At 35.3% G+C, this 26,629-nt stretch overlaps 4 protein-coding genes and 1 non-coding gene across 5 annotated transcripts; 3 read left to right on the top strand and 2 right to left on the bottom strand.

Annotated features, from left to right (window-relative positions):
- The first annotated feature begins 1,045 nt into the window (after positions 1 to 1,045).
- Positions 1,046 to 1,118, top strand: TRNAK-UUU (transfer RNA lysine (anticodon UUU)). The gene has a single exon. It is a non-coding gene; the product is annotated as a tRNA-Lys (tRNA).
- A 615-nt stretch (positions 1,119 to 1,733) lies between these two features.
- LOC125219707 (uncharacterized) lies at positions 1,734 to 3,847 on the bottom strand. The gene is made up of 2 exons (XM_048121750.2): positions 3,002 to 3,847; positions 1,734 to 2,336 (listed from the first exon to the last, which is right to left on the bottom strand). The coding sequence occupies exons 1-2, from the start codon at positions 3,279 to 3,281 to the stop codon at positions 1,966 to 1,968; spliced, it is 651 nt and encodes a 216-aa protein (XP_047977707.1). The 5' UTR covers positions 3,282 to 3,847; the 3' UTR covers positions 1,734 to 1,965.
- A 2,677-nt stretch (positions 3,848 to 6,524) lies between these two features.
- Positions 6,525 to 9,137, top strand: LOC125219603 (uncharacterized). The gene has a single exon (XM_048121623.2). It carries the CDS (start codon positions 7,185 to 7,187, stop codon positions 8,961 to 8,963), a length of 1,779 nt encoding a protein of 592 aa, XP_047977580.2. The 5' UTR covers positions 6,525 to 7,184; the 3' UTR covers positions 8,964 to 9,137.
- Positions 9,138 to 19,867: 10,730 nt separating this feature from the next.
- On the top strand, positions 19,868 to 23,071 carry LOC125185173 (uncharacterized). The gene is made up of 9 exons (XM_048081669.2): positions 19,868 to 20,048; positions 20,364 to 20,444; positions 20,598 to 20,957; positions 21,069 to 21,164; positions 21,501 to 21,584; positions 21,787 to 21,966; positions 22,133 to 22,306; positions 22,383 to 22,444; positions 22,523 to 23,071. Exons 1-9 carry the CDS (start codon positions 19,922 to 19,924, stop codon positions 22,931 to 22,933), a joined length of 1,575 nt encoding a protein of 524 aa, XP_047937626.1. The 5' UTR covers positions 19,868 to 19,921; the 3' UTR covers positions 22,934 to 23,071.
- Positions 23,072 to 23,223: 152 nt separating this feature from the next.
- Positions 23,224 to 26,365, bottom strand: LOC125185694 (nuclear transport factor 2-like). The gene is made up of 9 exons (XM_048082273.2): positions 26,163 to 26,365; positions 25,960 to 26,033; positions 25,732 to 25,869; positions 25,305 to 25,566; positions 24,964 to 25,226; positions 24,636 to 24,804; positions 24,411 to 24,532; positions 24,232 to 24,297; positions 23,224 to 23,838 (listed from the first exon to the last, which is right to left on the bottom strand). The coding sequence occupies exons 2-9, from the start codon at positions 26,011 to 26,013 to the stop codon at positions 23,497 to 23,499; spliced, it is 1,416 nt and encodes a 471-aa protein (XP_047938230.1). The 5' UTR covers positions 26,014 to 26,033; positions 26,163 to 26,365; the 3' UTR covers positions 23,224 to 23,496.
- Between the last annotated feature and the right edge of the window lie 264 nt (positions 26,366 to 26,629).

Below are 26,629 nucleotides of genomic sequence, written 5' to 3'. Positions count from 1 at the left end.
AATCTCATACTGTCTGCTGTATGATCAAGTAAAGCTTCCTATAAGGAATCGACTATGTTCAAGTTTTAAGTCTGTTGTGTTATTATTATTAGTGATATATCCAGAATTTTAAATTTTAGATTGTGACAATAATTACATAATACTCCTGTATCGCCATCGATAGGAGTGGTGAGAGTCAACTCCCTTTTTATTTTTTACTACTTTTCATTTCTCACGCTCTACGTTGGCTTAGTCATGTAAGTATCTTTTTTCTTTACGTTCAATGTATTGTGAAAATATGGATAAATGAGCTATGGATTGTGCAAGTGTAAATAAAAGAGACTACCGAATATGAAATTGGATTATAAATATAAAACTTGTGGGGACAATTATACTTTCTTGTTTTCACATCAATACACTACTGATTATCATTACCGTACACCTAGTCACTGAAGAACTTTTGTAATATCAACCGAATTTGATTTTGATTTCTTGTACTCTTCCCATTCGTCTTTAGGCAAAAGTGTTTCTTTTGGCCACTGAGGTTGAGAAATGATGCATTTAGTAAATTAAGTTATAAGAAAATAAAATATAAGAGTTAAAATAGATAAGTGACGAGAAAATAAAGTAGAAGAGAGAATAAAATAAATAATTAAAAATAGATAAACTAAGTGATAGAATAAGACATGACTGATTAAATATGTTAATAATTTTGTCAAACTAAAAATGACTCAAACTCTAATACGAGTAACATAACCCAAAAATAAATACTAGTACAACTCCACAACATAGCACGACTGACGAATTATTAGTGCCTTAATTTAGTACTCCATTGTGTCTGATTCATTAATCAGTGTTACCAGAAAATATCGGTAAAATAAAGTTTATTACAAAATATTAACAATGCAAAACGATACAAGGACCAACAAATATTTCATTTCAGTTAGACTAAGACATGAAACAGACAAAATATTTGTTTAATTATTTTGCAAGTACTATACTTTATTTTGCGAATATTTTCTGGTATCATGATTAATAAAATTTATTGTGGAGCATTAATTGTAAAGCCGTCTTAGCTCAGCTGGTAGAGCGCGTGGCTTTTAACCACGTGGTCGTGGGTTCGATTCCCACAGACGGCGTTTTTTTGTTTCACAATTGTTTTTGTTTTGAATTTTGATTACAAATCTTTGTAAAAAAAGTCAGGAAATGATGAATCTTATAACAACTTGTATTCTTATAAATTGTTGATGAACTTGAGGGGAGTGTTGGAAAAAGGAAAGTAGTAGTAGTATAAATGGTCGCCCACATTGATTATTACAGTAGAGTTCCTAGAATATTTCATAAGTGTAGAGTTCCTAGTTGAAAATTGAAATGTAGTCTCAATACTCATTTATGGGTGAATTGTACGAGATTCAAATCTCCCTATAAATGCTAGGGAGATTTGCATATCAAAACACACATGAAAAATACATCAGAAATATATCTATTCTTATCCGAAATGCCTAATCAATCTTTCTACATCTCTCTCGATTACCATCCGTAAGAGTTTATTATTGAATTAATTTTTTGATTTTATTTTGATTAGATCTCTGCTTCACTTATTGTTATAGCATTCACTTCAGTTTCTAAACTGGAGTATATTTAATTCTTTGAAATATGACTATTAAGGGGTACTAGGAAAATAATTGAGTTAAGAAAAAATTGATTATTGGTCATTTGAAATATTTATAGCTTGTTCATGCATAGACTACGGATAAAGAATGGTTCTATTTGGCTTAGATTCAATGTGAAAACTCAAATGAACAATGCTAGAAACTTGAACAAAATCAAAAGTCTAGCAACACTGACAACTAATCTCTGAAACTGACAAAATAATATGTGAACACATTTAGTGACTGAATGACTAACTTTCCCTCCAATCTATTCCATGAAAACGTGCCTCTAATTCCTGTTGCTTAATGAAATTTCAAGATTTGATTCTAACTCTCAACTTCTGTGACCTAGAGCTTGGTTCTGAAGTTTTTGGTTATCTTCCAAAAGTCTGTCGTATTCGAGTAATAGATCAGCTGCTTGTTTCTGGAGTGCAATAACGTGACCTTCTGCAGTCTCGACTTTCTTGTCCTTTTCAGCTGACTCCAACTTTAGCCTATTCAAATTCTCAGTCAAACTCGATATCTCCTTCCGTAGCTTCTTGGCTTCAGCCGAAGCTTTTTCTTCCTTGGCCATCAGCTGTAGCTTCTCTTTCTCAAGATTCTCCACTTCTTGCTTTGAAACTCCGGTGTCACTCCTCACTTTCATCAATTTCTGGATGTAGTGATGCATACGATCAATCAAGAACCCGAGGAACAGAGAAAAGCCTGCGAGATCATACACAGTCAATGTTCAGACCAGTATTATTGCATTGCAGCGAGCCAACGACATAAGGGAGTCCATTACTTTACCATTAATTACACATATTTACAATCATCTCATAACTTCTTATTCAGTAAAATTACACACTGCTATCCATGAGCTAATATATAATTTAGATGAAAATGACACTTTCTATCTCATCTTTCCCCTCTCCCTTAAAATGCAAAGGCCGGTTGGATATGATCATCGTTGTTTACATGTTTAAAGAGAGAATGAGTATAACACTAAATCACACAAACAAACTGGAAATCATGTGATAAGCCCTCACAAGATAAGCAAAAAATCTGAAAATCTAAGAAGGCAAGATTATCACTTTTCCACCACATGATTTCACTGCCTCCCCTTATTTGCCTATTCCAACTCTTTTCACTACTTTAAGCAACGAATTTACATATATTGTGAGTATCATCCACTCAGAGTCTCTCACTAGTAGCATTGAGTTCTCACATAGTAATTCTAGACATCTTCAGTAAACACAAAACCAATACATTTCACTACATCATACATCTAACATAGACATCAAAGAAACAATCCAGAATTGGAAGGATACATGAATCAATCAAGAACTAAACAAAGAAAACATAATCCATGAAGCAACCAAGGACCATACCCATAAGAGTTGCCTCTAGCAAGTTTGTCCTCCAAAGAACTTGATCCATTGGCGTCATAGTGCCATGTTTGGTGCCCTTGTTCTGAATCTTGAGAATGCTATATAAATCAGACAACAAAATGGCAAAGATAGTTCCAGCAATGGTTAGAACTGTAGCCCTTCTCATCTTCACTTGATCTAAACCCTTTATTACAAGCTCCCTAAATGGACCAATCTTCACCATTAAAAGGAATGCGATCAAACCCTCCGCACTCACAACCAGAAAGAACAAAGGAATCATCTTTGTAACAACAAAACCACTCCTATCACAAAAGGCTAAACCAAGTTTCAATTTTTTTTGAACTGGGAACAATTTTCATGGAAAATAAAGAAACCACATCGCCGTTGGGTAGATTTTTTCAAGAAATGTGCGGGCAAGAAGAAGCGCAGAGAGCAAATCGTTTTCTTGATTGAAAAAAACCCTTCCGTTCTAGATATCTATTCAGAGTCAAGTAAGAAACTGTGTTCGAAAAGAAAAAAGAAAAATCAAATCTTTGAACTAGTTGGTATGAAATGGAGGAGAATCTTGAATTCCTATTTTTCCTCATCCAAGAAAGTAAAACCCCACTTCTCTTTCAGCTTAATGCGAGGGGTCAAGGCCAAGGATCTGTAAAAAAAAAAGTGAGCTGCCAAGCTAAAAAGAACACAATTTTGAAAACCTACCTCTCTTGTTACTATTATTAACTCAATTCGAGATTAAAGATTTGAAATCCACTCTCTCTATATGCTTCACAGCTAGGATAGGAAGGTTTACCAAGGAGAGAGGAGTTATTACAGAAGAGTGAATTCAAAAGTAAGTAGTTTGAGTTCTTGGTTTGGGCACACAGATTTATGAATTTATCATAAGGTTTTAGGAAATGCAAAATGCTGATTTTACAATTTTGTGGGGATCGACTTTGAATGTTGACACACATAATTATGAATACCAAAATGCTCATTATACCAATTTGTGGAGATCGAATTTGAATGTTGGAGATCGATTTTAAACAATATCGATTTTAAATAATTTATTGGTTATACAAAATTTGGTTCTTTATCATCATCATTATGAAATATCATCAAAACGCTAATTTTGTCCAAAATTATACACATAATATTTGCGTTTTAAGCATTGAACGTTCTAACTCTCCGACCCCACCCTCAAGGAAATGGTATGGGATGATCTTGAACTTGGGAAGGTTCTAGAAGCCATGACAGTAACCATGGCACGCCTTTAGGTCACGTCTAAGACTAGCAGTTATAAACATCTCTTCTTGTTAATGTAACATGAAAAAGGAGGGATTTGGGGAATGGGATGATAACGATTTTCAATCGGCTGAAAATTTCACGCATATATTCAACAAAGTGAGAGAGGATTGGAACAACAAAGGCGGGAACAGTTCAATTACTTCAAAAACATCATCCGTTATAGAAAACCAACGAGCGATTCATCATCATTTGCTTCCTCTTCCTCTACCTCATTCTTGTTAACTATTTTTGCAATAAATTGGTGTGGTGTTCATTTGTGTGCTTTTTTTGAGATGTTTTTAGTAATTTCATTCTTTATCGTTTTTGTTTTTGAATAGATATAAGTTGTTTGTGTGTGTATTTGTGTTGTTATATGATTAGTTTTTCGTTAATGTACTTAGATTTTATATCTTTGTCATGTTGTTCTCATTTGCCAATTGCATCGTACTCCCTTGGTCCAATAAAAATAGATACTTTTAGGACAACACAAATTTTATTAGAGAAGGGAGTCCTCTTATTAGAGAGAGAAGTTATCGAAAATAAATGAAAAAAAATTATTGTTATTATAAATCATGTTGGGATGAAAAAAATCAGAGATGATTATAAATGTGTGTAATGTGCTCGAACTAAATACTACTCCCTCCGTTCCGCTTTAGGAGTCCCGGTTGAGTCGGACACATGTTTTAAGAAAAAGTGTTTGAGTGTGTAATAAATAAATATTGTATTGGATGTTGGGACCCATTTTTAATTGAGTGTCCAATAAATAAATGTTGTAGTGGATGTTGGGATCCACTTTTAACACTTTTTTATCAGTTGTAGTGGATGTTGAGACCCGCTTTTGACACTTTTAACACTTTATATGCATTTTTTATTAATTTATCTCAACCGGGGCTCCTAAAGCGGGACGTCCAAAATTGATCAATTGGGACTCCTAAAGCGGGACGGAGAGAGTATTTGCGTACAATTTTATAGTCGCCTTGTGAAATTTTCAAAATATATTACTATTTCACTTACTAGTACTCCCTCCGTCCACGATTTAAAGAACTCTTTTACCATTTTGGTTTGTCCATGATTTATAGAATCATTTGTTTTATTCCACTTTTAGTATGTGGATCCCACATTCCAAACTTTTTATACTTACAATCCAATATAAAACTAATACTTTAAACGGGTCCCACATTCCACTCACTTTCTCCCTTTACTCTTATTGACAAAGTTAAACAATTTCTTAAAACTCGTGCCGAGTCAAAATGGATCTTAAATAGTTTGCGGAGAGAGTATATTCTAGTAGTAACATATTTATAAAAAATTTCAAATTTTAACGTATACATTATATTCTTCAATGATGAAACTAAATTGTGTTTCTTTATTTTAAATAAATACTATATCCTCCGTTCCATAAAAATAAAAATAAATTTGTTTAATCATTCTCAATTCATCTATCAAAAATTAGTCCACTTGTAATTAGTATTAACTTCTTTTCACCATAGGTTAAGTTATACTCCTACTACTATTATTAATAACATTTGCCTTACTTACTATCACCATTTTAAGTACTACCATTATTTTCTCTCTCATAATCTATTAGTAATAAATTAGTTATAATGTTTTAGTTGTATTTTAATTCTCGTAGGAAAATTGCAATTCCATTATGAGAGCATCCTCAATGCATGCAGATGTCCCATAGCCTTTACGACAAACTTCTCAAAAACACTCCTGCCACGTCATTAAAGACATTCCATAGCCTTCCCCGCACAGTGGCGGACATCCCATAGCCTTCCCGCGCGGACTTCTCGCAATAAAAAAAATTCACAAATGAACCAAATTAAATAATATACGGAATTAATAAACAATGTACGATATTAAAATTTCGGCACGAATACGGGAAAAATGCAACGATTTTAATTTTAAAAAAAGCATACATATGCGTTGAATCTATATAGTTTGCAACGAGCCGTATATATAGAGTTTGAAAAAAAAAAAAAAAAAAAAAAAAAAAACAAAATTGTCGGACGTCCGCATGCCACAGCGGCGGACGTCCCGTAGGCTTCGCGACGGATGTCGCGCGAACGCCGCGGAACTCCCGTGTCCGCACGGGACGTCCGTCCCTAATGGCAGACGTTGGGCACGCCGGTCCGACGCCCGGCTGACGTCCGGCGCTCTGAATGAATATGAAATAAATAGATGGGTCAAGTTTTTGAGCCCAATTATTTTCATACTTAATTTGACTATTTGAGGATCTGAATTATGAGATGCATTGAACAAAACATGTTTCAAATCCTAAACGCAGCGCCAATTTATGGAGGCAAATCGAAATTTCAAAACATTTCTAAAATTTCCAATCTCCATAGCGAGCTTAACAGTCAAAACGAATTCAAAGTTTCAAACCACTTTCTCCTTCCCTCTCTCTTTGATGTCCAATTACCAAAAGCAGTAACCGCACCTGAATCTGGGATATTCAGGTAAATTCGCGAAACCCTGAATCAGTTCTCGTCGTGTTTTTCGGCGTCAGCTCAGTGTGTATGTGGGCCCCAACATAATCGATTGTGCTTTGTAAATTTTGTGCATTTTTATTGGGTCGGGTTTGCCTCTTAGCTGAGGTCACTCATCGCTATTCGATGGCAACTGGTCGCAAAGATTTGTCTTTTTTTTTATGGTGAGATTTTGATTGCAGATTTTAATCATGGACTTCACGACTGTGCTTTAGCTTAGCAAAACCCTGGGTAGATTACAATTGTTATAAACCCCCCTTTTGTTGTTTGATTGAGGGTTTCATATAATTTGATATTTTCTGTTTGTCAATTAAGGAATATTCCCCCTTTCTCTCATTTTCTGCATTTTCTTTCTTATACCCCTTGATTGGATCTAGGTTGTGTTTGGGGGTAGTATTGAATTGAATTCCAGTTTTAGATTGGGAATGAGGGAGCTAAGTATTGAGTCGTTTTACGCACGGCTAAGAGAGTCCGCAATAGCCTCAGCTTCATCTGCCCCTCTTCTAATTTTCCCTTCAACGTCAGATGTTGATTCACTCTGTGCGTTAAAAATTATAGGGAATGTTCTTGAATCTGATTCAATTAGGTATGCGTGTTACCCTGTTTCGAGTTTCAAGGAAATCCACAAGTATGCAGGGCCTAACCTGAGTTCATCCTCAAATGAGCCCATAACCATTTTGTTGATTAATTGGGGTTGCCATAGGGATCTTAGGAGGGACCTGCAGATTGGCCCCTTAGCTCGAGTTTTTGTCGTTGATAGTCATAGGCCAATTCATTTACATAATTTGAGTGACCAGAATGACTGTGTGGTGGTGCTTTACACGATGGATGATGAGAACCAGGCCGATCTGGTTTATGATTTTGACGTGTCCACTGTTGCAAATGCAAGTGAATTGAACAGTGATGGCGAGGTTGAAGAAGATTCGGAGAGTGAGGATGAAAATGAGAGTGATATTGAGGAGGGTGGGGAAGTAGGTAGAAAGAGGAGGAGAGATTCTGAAAATGAGGGGAACCCTGATAAGCTGTTCAAGAAGTTGAAGAGAGACTATTACTATATGGGAACTTACCATGGGAAGCCATCGGGATGCTTGATGTATGAGCTGTCGCATTCCCTAAGGAAGAACACAAATGAGTTACTCTGGTTGGCTTGTGTGGCTCTAACTGATCAGTTTGTACACGAGAGATTAACTGAAGAGAGATACCAGGCTGGGGTTATGGAACTTGAGCAGCATATTAACAGCTCAGGAAACTTGGATGCTATTACATCAGTCACGCTCAAGGATGGCACAAAGGTCACTGTGCCCGATTCTTCCAGAATTGCTTATGAGGACGAGCCTAGGTTGATGTTATTGCAAGAGTGGAACTTGTTTGATTCAATGCTGTGCTCATCATACGTTGCAACTAAACTGAAGACCTGGAGCGACCCCGGGTTGAAAAATATGCAGCTTCTTTTGGCCCGGATGGGGTTTGGAAGAGAAGAATGCAAACAGAAATACCAATACATGAGTGTAGAGATCAAACACAAAATGAAGGATATGTTTCAAAAGTTCCTTCCTGAGATTGGGCTCAGGGATTTCTACTATAGGGGTTTCCTGCTATTGCAGGGGTATAGCTCAAAAGTCTCTGCTGCAGATGTGGTGTATGGGGTTACTGCCCTTCTAGAGTCATTTGTGGAGGCGGATGGGTCTTCTGGCTCGAAGCAGTTTGGTGTGGCATATGATGCTTTGTCCTTCAACAAGGTCGAGAAGCTGGAACTGGGAATGAGACAGGCCATCAAGGTGCAACGGGCTGTTCTCAGACAAGGAAGCACAGCCATAACAAAGAAGGGATCAATAAGAAGTGGGAGTAAGTTCAGATGGGTAAAGCTTGAAGACTCTGCAGATTCAAAGCTTTTATGTCACCCTCAGGCTCTGACTAAATTAGGGTTCTTTCTGATGGATGCTCTACGTGAGAAGGGAGCAAGAATGAAACCTCTGATATGTGTTTGCTACACTGAAGAACAGAAGAAAGTGCTGATAGTTGGTATATGTGGGAAGCCACGGCTTGGTGCACGAAATGGAAATGCATTTGGAATTGCATTCAGAAGTGCAGCTGATGAAACCGGAGCTGAGTACTTCCACGAGCTCTTTGAATCGTCATGGATAGTCTTGGAGGCGGCTGCAGTAAATTCATTCATGATCAGGTTGACCGAGAAACTGTTGTAATTGTGACATCGTTTCAAATTTGTTTCACTTGTCTTTTTTCATTTAACAGTAATTCTGTAATTCATAAATGTCATTCTTGTTCTACTAGACTGATGATTTCTCTAAATAGTTTTAGCTTACATGTAACATTAATTACCACTATTCAATAACTAGATTGAATACTTCCAGACTATAGTTTCCTCTTTGAATACAACTCCAGAATTGGTTTATAACAGAAGGCATGAGATGTGTATCTTGATCAACTCTATATCACCTTGAATATATGAATGTGTTGGAGAAGTAGGACATCTCAGAATCATCAATCTTTGTAATATATTTTGATGCTGCTTATGTAATACTTATGTGATTTGTTAGAGGTGTGAATCCAAAATTTATTCCTATGTTTGATCTGACCTTATTTCGGGCCGGCGGGTCGTTAGACAGCTCTTGATATCTTATGAATTACTGTATTTACTTCATGGACTGGAATATAGCATGATAGTGAACCTGGGGTAAAATTTCGGGTCTAAAGTAGGATAGAACTTGGATTAGGTTTTTATGTTAGTATTGTTTTGTAGCATGGATAATTTTCCAGAAATATTGATTATTTTGAATGTAATCAACAACTCAAAAATCGACGAATACTTCCAGAATCGAAAATCTATGTATTGAAGATGAGTTTGAGTCCAAAATCAAGAATCTAATTCCAAAATTGAGAGTTTCATGATCTGAATAAATAGAAATCGATACCACATCGACACCAAACCTAGAAATTCATCCATAATTTGAAAAAACAAAAAAAAACCAAAATACAAAAATCGGAAGAACAAATATGCCCCAAACATACAGAAATCCACTACAAGAAGACTAAATTGCAGAAATTATTATGAATTTGGATCTAGATTTACAGCAAGTACTCCACCAATCCCTCCCCTGCAATGTTTTCCAGCATAATACAGAGGGCATAGAGTCCGAAACCAAACGACGCCGGGCGCCGCCACTATCGCTAGGTGGCGAACGACGGCGGCCATGGAATAGAGGTCCAAGGTTCATGGAATAGATGTTGACGGAGAGGAGTGCTCAAGAGACAGAACAAATATGGTTTGTTGATGGCAGAGAGAGAGAGAGTGGAGTGGAAGAAATTGAAGGCGCTGATGGCAGAGAGAGAGATTGGAGGGGAAAAAATTGAAAGGTAAAGAGGAAACTTATTAAAAGTGAATAATCCAACAATTTTTGGTGGACTTTTTTCCCAAGAGTAACAGTGGAATTTGGCACTGTTTACGCCGGGCCTGGATAAAATTCGATAGGCCCGTCGGGCTTTCCCAAAAATTATCCATAGTACAAAACATAGGTTTAGAATAGATTAAATGCCCCAATCCATACCTAACCCACGTACAAAACAGGCCCTTAGTATAAATATCCTTTCAAAACCTTGTATCTCCGTCCCAAATAGTTGGAGCATTTCTTTAGGGTACGAGATTTTAAAAATAATTGTATTAAAAGTTAATGGAGAGAGTAAAGTAAGAGAAGAATAAAGTAAGAGATACAAAGAGAGTACAGTATGAGGGATGATAAAATTTTTGCAAAAAAAGAAATAACTCAACTTACTTGGACAATTTAAAAAGGAATACAACAACTCAATTACAACTCAAAAAGAATACTACGACTTAACTACCTTGGGACTGATGGAGTAGTATTGATTGTATCTCTGAGCCAAAAATTTGGTCTCCTTTTTATTAATTTATTTTGTGTTTAAGATTAGTAGGAGTATACAAAAAAAAAATAGTACTACAAACTCAGTGTTACTTATATAAATTAAAAGATAAATAATCATCGAGATCCATACTTTTAAGTAATTGTTGCTTCGTGATTTACTTCAGCACACAAAGTTATTAGTGAATTAGTAATGATTTCGAGTCTACAGTAAGATAATTGCCAATTTTCATGACAACTGGCGACATTATAAAAACATAAATTTATGAAATTTATATAATAAAATAATAATGCAAACTAGTGAATTACAGTAATTATGGAAAGAAAAAAAAGTAACTAGTTGAAAGTAAATAGAATTGAGTTGTATACATGGAAACAAGTATCTGAGATGGATTCTCATTAGATTGATATCCAATCCATTCCCTATAGGGAAACAGACTTCCAACTATTATATATAGCACTAGTTCGATCATTAGAAATTACTCCTCTCCTACCATAATTTTATAGATCATTGATCTCTCCAAGAATTATGGAGAAGAAGCAAGCTGTTGTTGAATTGAGGTTATGTGTGGGAATTGCTCCAAATCCGTGCCCCAACCCTCCTCCTACTCCATCCCCGGGCATAGTAATCGACGCGGAGCCTCTCCGGTGGGCCTATCCCGCCGCGGAGCCTCTCCGGTGGGCCTATCCCGCCGCAGAGCAGCCAAGAAACAAAAGGAGGCAGGGCGCGGAGGCGGATGATCAAAGGGGCAAGCGGCGTAAGATTATAAAAAATAAAGAAGGCGAAAAGGAAGAGGAAGATGAGAGTGCGTTGGTTCCCACGGTGGGGCTGCTGCGGGGGATTGAGTCGAGGGGAGGGATTGGTAAGCCTGTGTTGTTGTTCAAGAAGAAACTGGAGAAGTCTGACGTCGGGGCGCACCACAACAGGCTGATGGTGACGAGGAGGGAGAGAGTGATGGAGTTCTTGACGGAGGAGGAGGCGGCGGCGGTGGAGAGCGGAGGAGGGCTGGGGTTTGTGGGAGTTGACGATATTGGCAATGTGTATCATGAGTTGGTGTTGAAGAAGTGGGCGAGCATGGACATGGTGGTCGTCAATTCTGTGGGGTGGAAGAAAGTGGTTTCGAATAATAAGGGGATCAAAGGGGATGTTTTGGAGATTTGGGGTTTCAGAGATCGGAATCACAGGCCTTGTTTCGCCTTCTATTTTAGAGTCCGTTTGGAATTGACATTGTAGAAATTGTGTTTTTTTTTTTGTTTTTTTTATTTGTTGTTTGTTGTTTCAATTAATATGATGTTCTAGGTTTTATAATCAGACAGCTTCTATTACTTGATGTTTGTGGCGGTAAAATTAAATTGAAAAAAGACTTTAATATTTTTTAAAAATAGAGCCAATTGCTTAATCAGCAAATGCAATACTATTTACATATTAAATTAAACAATTTTTGTAAACGCCTTGATCTAGGGTAGCTAATTGTTTGTTTTAATTAATTAATAAAACTACAAACCGATACTATTACTAAACGAGTATCTATCTATATATTTATAATATATTATGATACATATCTTATATAAGCATCATTTTTGTTTAGTCCATATTTAATAAATGACGAGGATCACTACCACAAAACAATACATGTGATGAAGAAATTATACTACCAGAGGCTGAGGTGGCAAATTAAAAGGCAATGTTATACTTCATCAATCACATATAAATAAGCCAAATTTCTTTTTTCGTCTGTCCCATACAAATATCTATATTTATTTATAAAAACTTTTTCTCCTTTATTTTAAATTTATTATTTGTGGATCACGCTATCCACTATCCACTATACACTATTTTAACTATTTTTTCTTATTCTATTTTACTTACCAATTACGTAATAGAACTCGTGTAATCTTCAATTAGTCTATTTCTATAGGACGAAAGGAGTATGTATATCAATTGTGCGAGAAGATAGGATATGTACTTTGCTCCCTAAATGAGTGCCCAAAATCAACTTAGTCAAGGTGGCTGTCATCAAAACAAATATGTTGACATGAGGTTTGAACCATATTAGCCTCCTCTCAACATATTTGTTTAGAAATGAAGAAAATATTGATTATTTAAAGAAATAATTAATGCTACAATTGAAAAGCAAGAATAAATCTAATCGATGAAAGATTATAGAGGTAAATATAAATCACTACTTTCTTTGTTAATGTAAAGAGTTGGAATGTGATAGAGTTGATATCCGAACATAATACAATGTAATCTTTATGATTATTTGTATCTTTTATTATCGACATTGTCTTTATTTCCTCTTTCTAATTTCTATCATGGTATTAGAACAGTTAACTTTCAATAACTAACTGTTAATTCATTATTTATAATACTTAAAAAAATTTAATCAAGTTTAAGCTCGTCCCTATATATAAAAAAACACGGTTGATACACAAAAAGAACAAAAACTTAAAATTTCAGGTGGCTCCATTAGACAAGTGAAATTTGCCAATGCAAAGTTAAAGTGGTTTTTGAAAAATATAAGCAAAAACTGCAGAGATTAGCTCCTCGTTCCGAGTCAAAACAAGCTTCGTGACACGAGTCAAAAAACTGACATTGATGAATTGGAAAAGCTTTTTGATATAAGGTTTAATTTTGTTAATGTATATTGAAACACTCATGAATACGAGAATAAATTGTTTATCAAAATGAAATTGTCGCATGTTAAATAATGTAATGTCTGATAGTAATACTTAAATTGAGGGGAGTGTTGAAATAAACAAAAAGTAATGATTAAAAGACAAAATAAGACTACAATACAATTAGAATAAGAAAGGTGAAAATAGTTAGCAGACTGTGACATATTAAATCAATCCCCGGCCTATGGCTATGTACTGATTATTTAATGTTCAAATTCAATGAATTATACAGTATATAATAATTCTCTGGAATTCCCGTCGTTCACTTCTATATTAAAATAAAAGGGCAGCCATATGATAGATGTATATGTAGTAATATATTAACACAAGGAGGCGTTCGGTTTACGAGATTCTATTCAGGATTAAATTTGTAGTGGATTTAGTTCATGAGATTCAACTTCACAACTCAATTTTAGATGAATAATCATATATGAGATAATTAGTCATAGTTAATCCTCTATAACTAAAATACAGTAATACACAACTTAATCCTAGATTATATCTTGGTATTATTTTATCTTGAAACCGAACACTACCTTAGTTTATGGCTGATCAATATGTTGGTTACATGTGAACCCCTTATTTTACGTTTACCTATGGAATTGATAGATTAATAACATAAAATAAGTAGCATGAAAATTTTATAATCCTCGAAAACAAAGACTTAACAGTTGACCTAAACCATGTTTCCAACTTTCGGCTCCATAAATAGTAGGCTAGCATTTCTTCATCAAATAAGAGCATAATGGACGAAGAATTTCTCCGGCGTGTGCAAGAGGATTTTGAGGAGGATATAAGTGGGATGCGGCGGCCACCGCAGTTACCCTCGCCGGATCCTACTATCCACAAAAATAATAAAATGAAAAATGAAGGTAACAAAACATTTACTCCTCTTTTACATGATTTGTTGCACATATAAAAGATTTTTAAAATATTAATTGTGCATTTCAGGCTACAACCTCAAAGCAAAAGAGAGCTCATCAAATGAAGGCGGCAATATTAGTAGTATTATTGTAGCCGGAAAAACTGAAGCCAAAGGGATAAAATTCACCAAACCTCATGTACACGATCCGCCATGTCCCTATTGTAGTGTACGAAGTTCCAAATAAAACGTTGTGTTTTTTTTTGGAAAATTTTCCACTTTACTTTGGAGGAATCAATATCAATCAAAACTCAAAATCAACACTAGTATTCGGATTGGCCATTCGGATGTTCGATCGATTTTTTTTCCTAATTTGAATTTTGATTTTATATAAATTTGTAACTATCTGCAAACCGAATAATCTTAAAAATTCCTAAATAGTGTATTTTATTTTCTGCATTTTACTTTCAACACCTGCACCCGACGAGTTGGGTACCCCTCACCTGATTTCGGCCCAAAAGATAGTCACAATACCCGTCCCGCACCGTGTCGAGTATTATCCGATTGGGTATCCGCCCGATGCCGCGGGTACCCGACCCAGCCATTCTTTTAAAATCTTAATATTGTTGTTATTTTTATATTTTACTCCATAATATACTATTATCGAATACAATATTTATTTAATCCAAAACTTTTCGATTGTTAATCATAGTCGAATTGAATATCAGATTCTGAAAATACGGTAAATAAATTCAGTCTATACTAAATTTAATAATTTGATTGAATTATTCAGAGGACAACTTTGAATAACAATACGTGATCAAATTGAATTATTCAATTTGCAAATATATTTAATGTTAATAAAATGTTATTCAATTTTCAATCAAATAACAATACGTGATCACATTGAATTCGAATTTGATGTCAAATTTCTGAATATCTTATTTCATTAAAATCTAATTTTTTTCAATTTCTTTTTTCCCCTAGCTATTTTTTCTTTACTTTTGTACTTCGAATCATAGTTTATTTTCACGTCCAATTTTTAAAGTTTAATTATTTTCTTAATTATATTTTATTGATATTATTATTATTACTATTAAATGGTACTACTAACTTTATAAATTACAGTAAATATGTACCATAAAATTGATCTAGATACATAATTAAGTACAAAATTAATAGATATAGAATAGTGTCATGTGTTTTAAGTGTAACAAATTATTGTTTTAGATACGAATTACATATATAAATTGTTTTTTACATCAAACTCTACGCACTGAAGTTCTGCAAAAATATGACGTTCTTTAGGGTCACTACAATCTTTCTTTAATTCTTTCTTCATCTGAGGGTGGGTTATTTTAGTTTTAGGTGAATGGAATTATGGAACGCATGAATTGGGTTTGTAAAATTTCAGCTCGGTTAATTTTTTCTTTTGATTATGGCCAGTTAGGATCCGATCCGATAGAGCTACAAAACTTGATGGGTCGGGCCACCTCGACCCGACTAATTGTCACCTTTACGGTTATTAATCTTGGGCCGATTATTAATTCTTAGGTTTCTTAATTATCCAACTTCCCTCAAGTAATTTACGATTTTTTGCTCCTTTGTTGGTTTTAAAATTTATTACAACAGAAAAGTATATCCAGGAGGAATTATGAAACCGTATCAATTTTTAAATAAGTCACTGGCTATAAGTAATTACTACTTTTACTAATTTAAGGCTTGCTTCGAGATTGAAGAGTAGTTTTCAACTTTTCGTGACCTTCAATTAAATAAATCCTTTTGTTCTTTAAGAATATTAAATAAACCAATTGAGAACGAAAAGTTTGTTAAGATGCAAAATTTTAAAATAGAATTGTCAAAGGTGATGTGAGCATTATGAAATATATCTATCGTCATAATTTGTCATCATCAGTAGACCAATTAAGTACTACTACAATATACTAATGATACTAATGTGGTGGTACCATGATTTTCTCCAAACAAACATGGTGTGTTATATGTGAACATTTTTATTTTAATTTTAGGGTCACCAACAAGCTGTAATTTATCGCGTTAGCCTATGCCTTACCACGTGATTGGATTTTTAAGTATTTTATAGTACTAATGCTGTGTTAGTTTACCTTTGTAGGTTACAAATTAGATATTTTAATGCATTTTAGGTTTAATTGTGTGCGTCTTTGTAGTTTACAAGCAATATAAGCGTGTTTAAGCTTAACTCTCGTTTTATTAGTTGCTTGATAAGTTTCGTTAGGTTATAAAGAAAATAAAATAGTAAAAATAAGTTACACCAATCTTTCAAAGCTAATAGTCACTTCATTTTGAAAGATCTTTGCATAAATATCTTTCCAATCTCAATAGGAGTCAAGTAAAAATAATTTACAGATCATATTTAAGAAATTACCAAACACATAAATACGACACTCGATCGACTGACGTGTCAACTGCAAACCACTCAACCGAGAGGTTCGGGAACATGCCACTTGATTGAGTGGTGTGTCGAGAGAGTCCATAACATGTCACTCGACCAAGTAGCACGCAAACTACACACCACTCGACCGACATAAAAATTGGAGGTTCTTCCACTATAACTTACATTCACTCGATATAAAAGTTTACAAGGTCCTTTTTAGTGTGGAGGTGGTCCTTTCACTAACTCATTACATATTTACATTCACATTCTATTATAAAATTACGAATATATAAAGTTGAATCCACATTTCACTAACTTTTTACATTTTCTTCTCTTTAAATTTCTTAAAACCCACAACGAATGTAATGTGGACAATATTTGGTGGATGGAGGGCATAGATGTTTTATATTCTAGAGTTTAATTTTATTTATGCTATTTTGTGACATCTTGCATGACCTGAATAACTCAGTAATTATATTGTCTATTTTTCATGCTCTTTAACTCAAAATTATTATTAATACATAAATTTGGAACTCTATGCTTAAAACCGTTTAGATGATAGACGATATTCTAGGGTGATCAATTAAGGGAATTGTACAACTCTAGCTAGTCCTACCACTTTTACGTTAGTCTATTAAGAAATTTATTACTGTACCTAAGAGCATCCATAACGCTATGGATCGCTCGCGAGTCCCAGCCCGGGGGCAGCGTTAAATGGTGGAGCGTTACAGCCTGGGCCGGTCCCGGTGACGCAGTTACGTCCCTGGGTTGCTCCCGAGGTCCGGCCCGGCTCAGCGTTACACGGCGTGGGACGTGCCGCAATGCGGCCCGGCCTGGTGTTATTTGGGGTTCGGGCTGGACCGGGACTCAACTTCAATTTTTTTTTATTCGGAAATTTATCTATAAATACCATTCCATCCATTTTCATTGTAATTCAACTTCATTTCTCTCACTCTCACACTAAAATTCGGAAAATGCCTCCTCGCCGTGAAGGTCAACGAGCAATCGAAGCTCAAATGACCCGAATGTTAGAGACAGCGATGCCCGCAATCCAAGAAGAAATCAACAACGAGGTGAAACGCTATCAAGCTGCTATTCAAGCGTGGAACGAGCAATTGACTTATGTTTTAATGTTTTTTTTGGAATTTTTAAATTTCAATGTTGTAATTTTCTATTTTCCGACTGAACAATGAATTTTTCCGATTTTAATTGTTCAACGTATTCCATTTTACGAGTAAAATAGGTTGTAGTTGTGAATAGTGCAAAATAATAGTTGTAGCCCGAGTTGTGGCCTGCAAGGTTAATGGAGTTATGGCATATGACTCAAATTTAGGGGAATGATGATGTGGAGTGGACTTAGAGCCTGGATTTGGGATGGGGTTATAAATGCCCTGATTATCTGTACTTTAAAATGATCGATGTTCTAACTAAATTTCACTTGTTACTATTTAAGCTTTACTCTTGTTTCACTTCATCTAATAAAAAAATATGGCGTCAAATGTATGATAAATGTAAAACAAATTAACAATCTCCACAAGACCACAACCAGTCCACTACATCCAATCAAAATATCAAATTGATAAGTAGGAGTATATAACTATTTGTAAAAAGACACAAGTACTGTTGGTTTAATGTGAACCTTCATTGATTTAGTTTTGGTAAGCACTCTGCTTGGGTCAAATCTGACCTAACTAGAATTTTTTTGCAAACACGGTAATTTGTATATTTGTAACAATAATTATTTTTTTAAGATGGTTAAATAACTTTAAATTTAAAGGTTGCGCCATGTAAGACTCAAACCTGATTTGACCTTAGGCATTACCTCTCTACTGCTTGACAACTCACACGGACTATTTGTAATAATAACTTTAGTAACTTGAAAGCAGTGTTTTAAAAACCGGTTTGGACCGGCCGGTTGGCCGGTTGGACCGGTCCGGCAGCGACCCGGTGCTCATGCCGGTTCAGTTCACCATGTTGGGCCGCTGAGAGGTTGAGCCGTTTTGAACCGGATGAACCGGCCGGTTCGACCGGAAACCGGGAACCTGTTTTTGACATTTTCAGCTTTTTTTTCAAAAATTTGTGTCCAATGGGATTCGAAGCATAAACCTCATGTATATAAGTCCAACTCCATTACCACTCCACCACTTTAATTGTTATGGTATAACAATAAGTTTAATTATTCTTATAATCAATTAATAAATTTTCATTCATTCTATGATTAACTATTATTTTTATAAATTGATTAATTCATTATAAATTTATAATTAATTGTAAATAAAATATATTAATTAAATTTGTTATTTAATAAACTTTAATAGTAATCTATTACACTAAATTTCAATATTGTCATACATATATTTAATTAAATTTATGTTTTAATCATACTTATCTTCAATTAAATTTAATAATATTTTCTTTTTTACTAAATTATATAAAAATATATATGAATTTGATTAAAACTATATTTTATTATATAATAAATTTGATATATTTATAAAATATATATTTAATTATATATGCTACAGTAAAACAGTCCGACCAGTGGTTGAATCGATCCGACCAGTTGAACCGTGAACCAATAGCTTCACCGGTTCGCTTGCCGGTCCGATTTTTAAAAGATTGCTTGAAGGTGCCAGCTTTTATTAAGAACACAACACAGACTTTTATTGGAATAATTACTCTAATCATAACGGCAGTCATTTTTAACAAAGTAATTTATTTAAAAACTTTTTTCTTGGAGCTCGTGTTGAATTAGAACTCACAAAATTTTTTTATCTTAAATTTTATAATTTCACTTCGTATTAATTTGATCATAATTTGTTAAAAGATAATTTTGATTTGAAAAAATTGGACAGGTTTAAACAAATAGAAAAAATTCATGATTAGGCCGACCTCGTCGCACAAAATTTTCCTAAATTAACCTTAGTTTGTCACTAGTGTACAGTCTACAAGTTGTTACACAGAAGTGGTTTTGTAATTCCCATCGTCAAGCCGATCAAAATTCCTGTAGTACTATTATCTTATACAATTCATTATTTTTAAATTTAAAATTACAGATCTATGCTAAGCAAACATGTGAAGATTAATTAATGCAAGTCTAACCATAAGTTTTATTGTTAGACATAATTTTTACTCGTTCAGCATATACGTAGAATTTTTAATTCTACAAGACATTTAACATAGTAACATGTTTTAGTCGCTATATATAGGAGTAGGCGACATTATCATTTTGCATCAAACAAAAATTGAAATCGATAAAAAGTTAATTTTGTGTGACAACAGAAGTCGCTGTTCTTAATTTGACGGCATAGAATGGCAGATATGGAGAAAGTGAATGAGAAGGAGGAGGAGGAGGAGTTGCCGCCGCCGCCCTCAGACGTCACGGATCAGGTTGAGGACGATGCTAACGATATGGCGCCAGTGGATCAAATTAACAAAGGTAACATAAGTATATAAGTAATGTTTATAATATCTATCACCAGATAAACAAAAACATCGTTTTGCTCAAATAAAATCAATTGCTCTTGCATATTTAGTGTATTTGAAATAGGAGAATCCTTGTGCTATTTGTAATGTTCCTTGCATATTGTTTCACTAACTAATTAAAGTGACCAAGCTCATATTTATCATGGAATAAGATGGAAATAGAAACTGTTAATCTCCTTTTTTTATACACACATATGTATAACTATGATTAAAATGTTCATGTTTTAGTATATTATGCAAAAACGTTGAATTTAATTTGTTTCAAAAGCTGAGACGGAAATGCAAGAGACGGAGATGACGATGAAAGCTGCGGGGTTGAAAATCGGAGGGGGCTTCCGGTACACTCAAGGTGAGAAGATAGACATAATAATAACACTCTCCTCAGAGAGAGGTCTTGGGTCTAATCCCATATCTCTAGACTATAACTATAATCAAGAATGCCCTTAAAAATTCAAGTTTTTATTTTATAATGTACCACGTTTAATTAATTAATTTGTTGCAGAAAGTAAGGTTGGAGAGCAAGAGGAGGAGGGTAGTGAGACGAAAAAGGGGAGTAGTGAAGATGGAGAGAGAGAGAGGAATGAGACGATAGAGTTTGAAGTGACATATGTGGACAATGGGGAAAAAGAGGTTGAATTGGTGTTGGATTTGGACAAGTTCAAGAGATATGCTCCACACTGCCACAACTGCAACCATCTGGCTACCAAACTTATTCTTCGTCGGAAGATTCCTGATCCGAATCCGAACCCGAATCAGATTCAGACAAAAAAATATTGGTTTGTGGTATGGTTTGAGTTTTTCTTCGTTTGGATTTGGGGGAAACTGGATCTCACTCCAGGCAAGCAAGTTCATCAACCTGCAGGTGATCACATCATTAACTGCATTGCCTTAATTTTTGTTAATCAAGTCTATTAATTTTCATTTTCCAGTTGGCTATATAATCATAAATTTGTGTGCTCTTTCTTTTCAATAGATTCTGGAAAGAGTGCAAACAAAGAAACACGCAAGGAAGGTGGAAAAGATCTACTTCCAAACCTACCAAACAAAAATGGAAATGATCCTAAGAGAGGTATTAAATCAAACTTTTTTGTGATCTATATATGCATCCATATATGAAGTTGTCAAAACAATCGTCATAGTAATTAAAAACTAGGATGAATTAAAATTACGCTCACTATCGTAGTTATAACAGCGAGAATAGTTTTCATACATAATGTTAATAGCTTGAGAATTTCATTGAAACTATTTAAAAATTCATGACATTTTTGACATAAACTAGTAAAATAGTTTAAGATTTAAACTAATAATTTTTCTAAAAACTAAGATGATGACATTTCCTTTATTGAAGATAAATGATGCATTTTATTATGCATTAATATATTTATGCGCTCTCCCTTCTCTTTAGGAAAAATCGAAAACGAAGGAGGTGGAAAAAGTCAACTTCCATCAATCGACCAACCAGACGAAAATGAACATGAGCCTAAAGGAGGTAATAAAATAAAAATTACTTAGTGTTTGTGAACTATATATGCATATCTATAACCAAATTTATGAAAGAGGTAAAACAATAATGTTGGTGACTAACTGAAAAATGCTAGGACGACATGTTGTTTATTTACTCTATTTTTGAAATTATAAACTACCAATGATGAATTTATTGAGCAGTAGTATATTTGTGCTCTCTTTAACAGATATTGAAAATGATGAAAATGATGGAAAACACAAGGTAGAAGGGGAAAAAGATAAACATCCATCAACCGACAAACCAGACAAAAATGAAAACAAAGAATTACGAAATGAGAAGAAAAATGAGAAGCAGCAGAAGACTAGGAGAAGTGAATCAGAATCAAGTGATAGTGAAGCTGATACAGGTGATAATCCAATCAACACAGTATCTTATATTGGAACCATATATAGGAAGATGTATTATATATGGAATATGATAATTTTGCCATTTTAGGGAGATGTTATGAAAGTGGTGAAAAATGATTGGTTATGGAAGAAATTGTTGTGTGTTTACTAATTTAAAGTGTTCAGATGAGGAGGAGGAGGAGGAGGACACGAAACCGAAGATTCTAGAGTTACTTACAAGACTTCGTGGTAGTCTAAAACTAGTGGAGATCTTAAAATGCATTGTGTACGGAGGTCTAATCGAGTCCATCACCAGCTTGAGCGTCGTCGCCTCTGGGGCCGCCACAGATGCCTCTACATGTATGTTTTTACATTCATTCAAATATATTACAGTACATCATATTAGTAAATTAATTATCTCTTGATGACATGACAGTGAATGTCTTTGCTATTGGATTGGCACTCCTATTCAGTGGCCTCATTGCTATTGGAAATATGGTAAGGAATATCATTCGTGCACGCCACATGTTATGATCCGACTCTGATTTTTTTTTATTTGTTTTTTGGTATTAACAGCTTGTTGAACTAAAGAGGGGTAGAAATAAACATTACAAGGAGCAACTTGGTGGTAGTAAGAAGAAGTTTGTATTTCACTCCACATTAGTGATACTATCATACCTCGTTTTCGGGCTGGTAGCCCCCTCTACTTTCGCCTTCACCTTTGTCGACAAGTACGCCAAGATTCTTGCTGCGGCTGCTGCGGCTTTTTCTTGCATTTTCATCCTGGCGATTGCCAAAGTTTATACTAGCGAAGACAAACATTTTCCCCATTCCTACATTGAGATGGCCTGCAACTATCTTATCATTTCATTTTTTACCTCGGGAATCGCATACACGGTCGGGTATAGCATTGAAATGTACGTGCTCAAGCTTGGATTGTTTACGTCAGTTGAGCGCGTTAGCTGTTACCATGGTGAGGCCTACTAGGTAAACCAACGAGCTGATCTTCTATTTTGTTTGTTGTTATTTTTGTTTATGCACTAGTTTCATGAATAAATATGTAATCCATGCGTTTCCATTTCATTCACATTTTGATATAATGAATTATGATATCTTTTCATCAAATTAATACTTCCAAGCTTTGCTTCTCATTCTACTTAAACTTGTATTCGAGTGGTGAAGGAATTGTCAATTGAAGAAAAATTGGTGGGAGTAACAACAAAATTATATGCTAGATAGCGTAGTGCAGTACAAAAAATTCCCATAAAGAAACACACTGAAAGAATAGCATAACATTACCATTGTCATAAGCAATGAATCCAACGGGAAAACCAGTTTCATTCCAATGAATAGGCTATTTTTTTATATAAAAAAGGGAACCTACTTAATCTCATCCTACTGATAAATAATTTATACCCAAAATGGGAAAATTGTGAACAAAATCGGCAAAGTGGGGTTAGCTGTTGGACAAAAATAATTTTGAGATGTAAAATTCCCTATAAACTAAAATAAATCCTAGTTGAAGCAACAAAACTGACTACCTTCATCGCTCAAGCAGTAGCAGAAACCCGAGGTGCCATACTCTTTGTGTTACCATTGGTGAGGCCACCTGTACGGTTCATGCGACCGCCTCCATTGCTACTCATGTTTTCAGACCTCTGATATCCATCACGGTTTGAGGACCTGCCACCCCTGCCGCCAAACTCACCCCTGCCATTAAAATCACCCCTCCCGTATCCCCTCCCACCTCCATAGTTCCCACGTCCTCTTACTCCTTCATTTCTGAATCCAGCACCCCTTCCTGGTTGAAATCTCCCCTTGGAATTTCGAGTGTTAGTAGACCTCTTCTCCTCAACAAATGCTTGACGTGAACCAATTGTCACTGGAGAAGCCTGAAACATCAGGTCAATGAAAGAATTATAAATCACATTCAATGATTAGCCACAAGCTTATGAAGAAGTACTATATGGTTATGGAGTTGTTTCAATGTATAAGGTCATACACCAAATGGAAATGAATAAGCTTATTCAGTAAACATGGAGGAAGCTTTGTCATTCATACAAGCCATGTATCCACAGGTGAAGAAGTTGGACACATTATAAACAGAAAATTATAGTACTAAAAAAAAGTAGGAAAATAAGCTCAAACTAAAGGTTGTGCACGGAGGCGACTCAAATAAAGACCGGCAATAACAAACAAATTGGATAGCAGTGAAAAGATTAGTCCACATCCAAAAAAAACTTATACAGGTTGCTTCATGTTGCGTTATAGCATAAAATACATACCTCGAGAGCTTTTTGTACAGAACTTGCATCCTCAAATTCCACAAAGCCAAAACAAAACGCTTGTTGCTGTGTCAAGAATGGATAGGATTGTTAATTTGCATCTCTAAAGAATGACACCATAATAATCATCCCAGCATGTTTCATAATTAATCAAAACCATTAGTCAGACTTGAACATACTCTGTTGCTCCTAACTTGAATTCCATCGCTCTTGATGGTACCAAATTTCTTGAATACTTCCTCAAGTAAGCTCTCAGTAGCATTCATAGGGAGACCCTTTATGTATATTGAGTAGCCATCAGCTGGATAAAGAAAGGACTGGTGTATTAGAATAATAGAAGAGAGCATGACTCAAGCCTAGACAACCAGTTTCTTATAGGAAATGTAAAAACTAGAATATCATGCCTTCACCCTCAGCGTTGTTTCCATTATCAACAGCTTCTGAACCAGAAATAGGTCCATCGGTTACTGTGGAAGAAGGTGGATGCATTGGCTCTACAATCTTTGGTGGAGGTTTCCTAGGAGCCACTTGCAGGCGTGGGGAAGATGCAACACTTTCCTTGAGATGCATCACCTGAACATCATGTAATCTATCAAACATCAGAAATAAGGAGCTGCATAAACCTAAACAAACCATGCACACAGAGTTCAATCACCACTTCTCCATTATGATAACAATAGAACTATGACACAAAGATGAATAGCTAAACTCCATTACTTGTATCCAACTTACAATAGATGCATAAGATTTCTTTGGCAATTCCTCAATTTTGGCACTAGATTGAACAATCATCTGTTCGTCATTTTCTACTTCATCAACAACCTCAGCCACCGGGACTTCTTCTTCAAGGATCGGCACATCACCATTCTCAAGTGAATTGTAAACTTCTCCTGCCACAACTTCTTCTGCGGGAGGTGCGGCATCCTCCGAGAACCTCTGGCTATCCCCCGAATCAGGGACATGATTGTCCACAATTGTTGCTGGGGCAGCAGGCACTAAAAGCGCAGGAGAGGTTTATAAGTTTACAATAGGCAATGAATAGGATAAGTATGAAAGTAAGGTATATAGGTTACCTGGCACAGTGTCATTGAGCACAGCTGGGTTCGCAGGGACACTATCCAGATACCGAAGCATATCATTCAGAACAAAATAACCATTGTCCTGAGGGGCAAGGAAAAAGGACTGCGCAAAATTGCGGCATGACTTGTCCTTCCCCATCAGATAGCCAGTTACAAGAACATGAACTCCACCACTAAAGGACTCTTGAGAATCTACTGATTTAACCTCTGCTAAGAAATCAAGAGGTTTGAGGGCAAGAATCTTCTCATTTATGGCCTGTGCAATCACATCAGAGATCTTTTAAAATCTATTAACAGTTCCAACTTTCAAATACTCAATCAAGAATCAACCTTTACTAATTATTTATAAATTACGCCTCAAAAGATCACTATTTCAACAATTCAAAAACAAATAAATAAGAGGCAGAAGGAGTGGAATTACTTGCATAGTGGTGGTGATGGTCATGGTGCCATCCTCCTGTGGACGACCAAGCTTACTTATGTCCTGATAAAACCGATAAACATGTTCCGGCGTCTGATGCAGAATATGATAATACTGAATCACAAATGCGCTCGCAACCTATCCCCACAAAAGGAACAAAATTAATAATACTACCATGAAATCAAAGACATAAATAACGAAAATCCAAAAAAAACAAAAAAAACTTACAACTTGCGCAGTAACTGGTTGCTGAGCTGCTACCTCTGCTGCTGCCGCCGACATCTCCGATCTCACGAAACGACCTATGACAACCCAAGACATATAAACAAAAAGGTACGCTCCCCCGCGCTTAAAGACCTAATGGATCTTTTCTGTACCAATCAAATCAAACAAAATTCTTACAAATACGCGGAATCAGATCGTGGCCGTACCTGGAAGCAAATCGTAATAGCTGCTCTACAAACTCTGATAAGGCGCCGCAGCTCCGGTGACGGAATCTAGGGTTTGGACGGCGAAAATAAGGCGCAACGGTGGATCGCGAGCGCGGGCAGTGTGGAGAGAGACGGAAAATGAGGGAATGAAAGGGTTTCTACAGATTTATTCTAAAAAATGAGAGAGAAAGAGGGAAATCTTTGCGTGATTTATAATAATATTTCTTCCACTACTTATATTATTGAACTTCTTATTATCAACTTTACAATAATTAAAGACTAACTCAATGTGTTTATGCCTCGTGTGGCAACATAATTACGATTTACGATAATTTTTAATAGGCAAAACGCATTCTTTAATAATTTAATCATAATTTTCATTAACTCGTCGTACCATATTTTCCTTTTAGCAGATCCTTTTATTTTTATATTGAATAACATAAATCATTGATTGAAAATTCACATAG

Source organism: Salvia hispanica, chromosome 1, assembly GCF_029641045.1.
Source record: "Salvia hispanica isolate PSC_SH4W2 chromosome 1, Shi_PSC_v1, whole genome shotgun sequence".
In the NCBI taxonomy this organism is placed as follows: Eukaryota; Viridiplantae; Streptophyta; class Magnoliopsida; order Lamiales; family Lamiaceae; genus Salvia; species Salvia hispanica.
The sequence above is the reverse complement of the archived record's forward strand: the minus strand, read 5'-3'. Positions and strand labels throughout refer to the sequence as shown.

Excerpts from the sequence above, each read along its gene's own strand:
- LOC125219707 (XM_048121750.2), bottom strand. The coding sequence starts at position 3,281 with ATGATTCCTTTGTTCTTTCTGGTTGTGAGTGCGGAGGGTTTGATCGCA. Across the intron at positions 2,337-3,001 it reads GCTAGAGGCAACTCTTATGG|GCTTTTCTCTGTTCCTCGGG; the intron begins GTATGGTCCTTG and ends ATGATCTCGCAG.
- LOC125185173 (XM_048081669.2), top strand. The coding sequence starts at position 19,922 with ATGGCAGATATGGAGAAAGTGAATGAGAAGGAGGAGGAGGAGGAGTTG. Across the intron at positions 21,165-21,500 it reads TGGAAATGATCCTAAGAGAG|GAAAAATCGAAAACGAAGGA; the intron begins GTATTAAATCAA and ends CCTTCTCTTTAG. Across the intron at positions 22,445-22,522 it reads TCATTGCTATTGGAAATATG|CTTGTTGAACTAAAGAGGGG; the intron begins GTAAGGAATATC and ends TGGTATTAACAG.
- LOC125219603 (XM_048121623.2), top strand. The coding sequence starts at position 7,185 with ATGAGGGAGCTAAGTATTGAGTCGTTTTACGCACGGCTAAGAGAGTCC.
- LOC125185694 (XM_048082273.2), bottom strand. The coding sequence starts at position 26,013 with ATGTCGGCGGCAGCAGCAGAGGTAGCAGCTCAGCAACCAGTTACTGCG. Across the intron at positions 25,567-25,731 it reads CCATCACCACCACTATGCAA|GCCATAAATGAGAAGATTCT; the intron begins GTAATTCCACTC and ends GTGATTGCACAG. Across the intron at positions 23,839-24,231 it reads CTGTACAAAAAGCTCTCGAG|GCTTCTCCAGTGACAATTGG; the intron begins GTATGTATTTTA and ends CTGATGTTTCAG.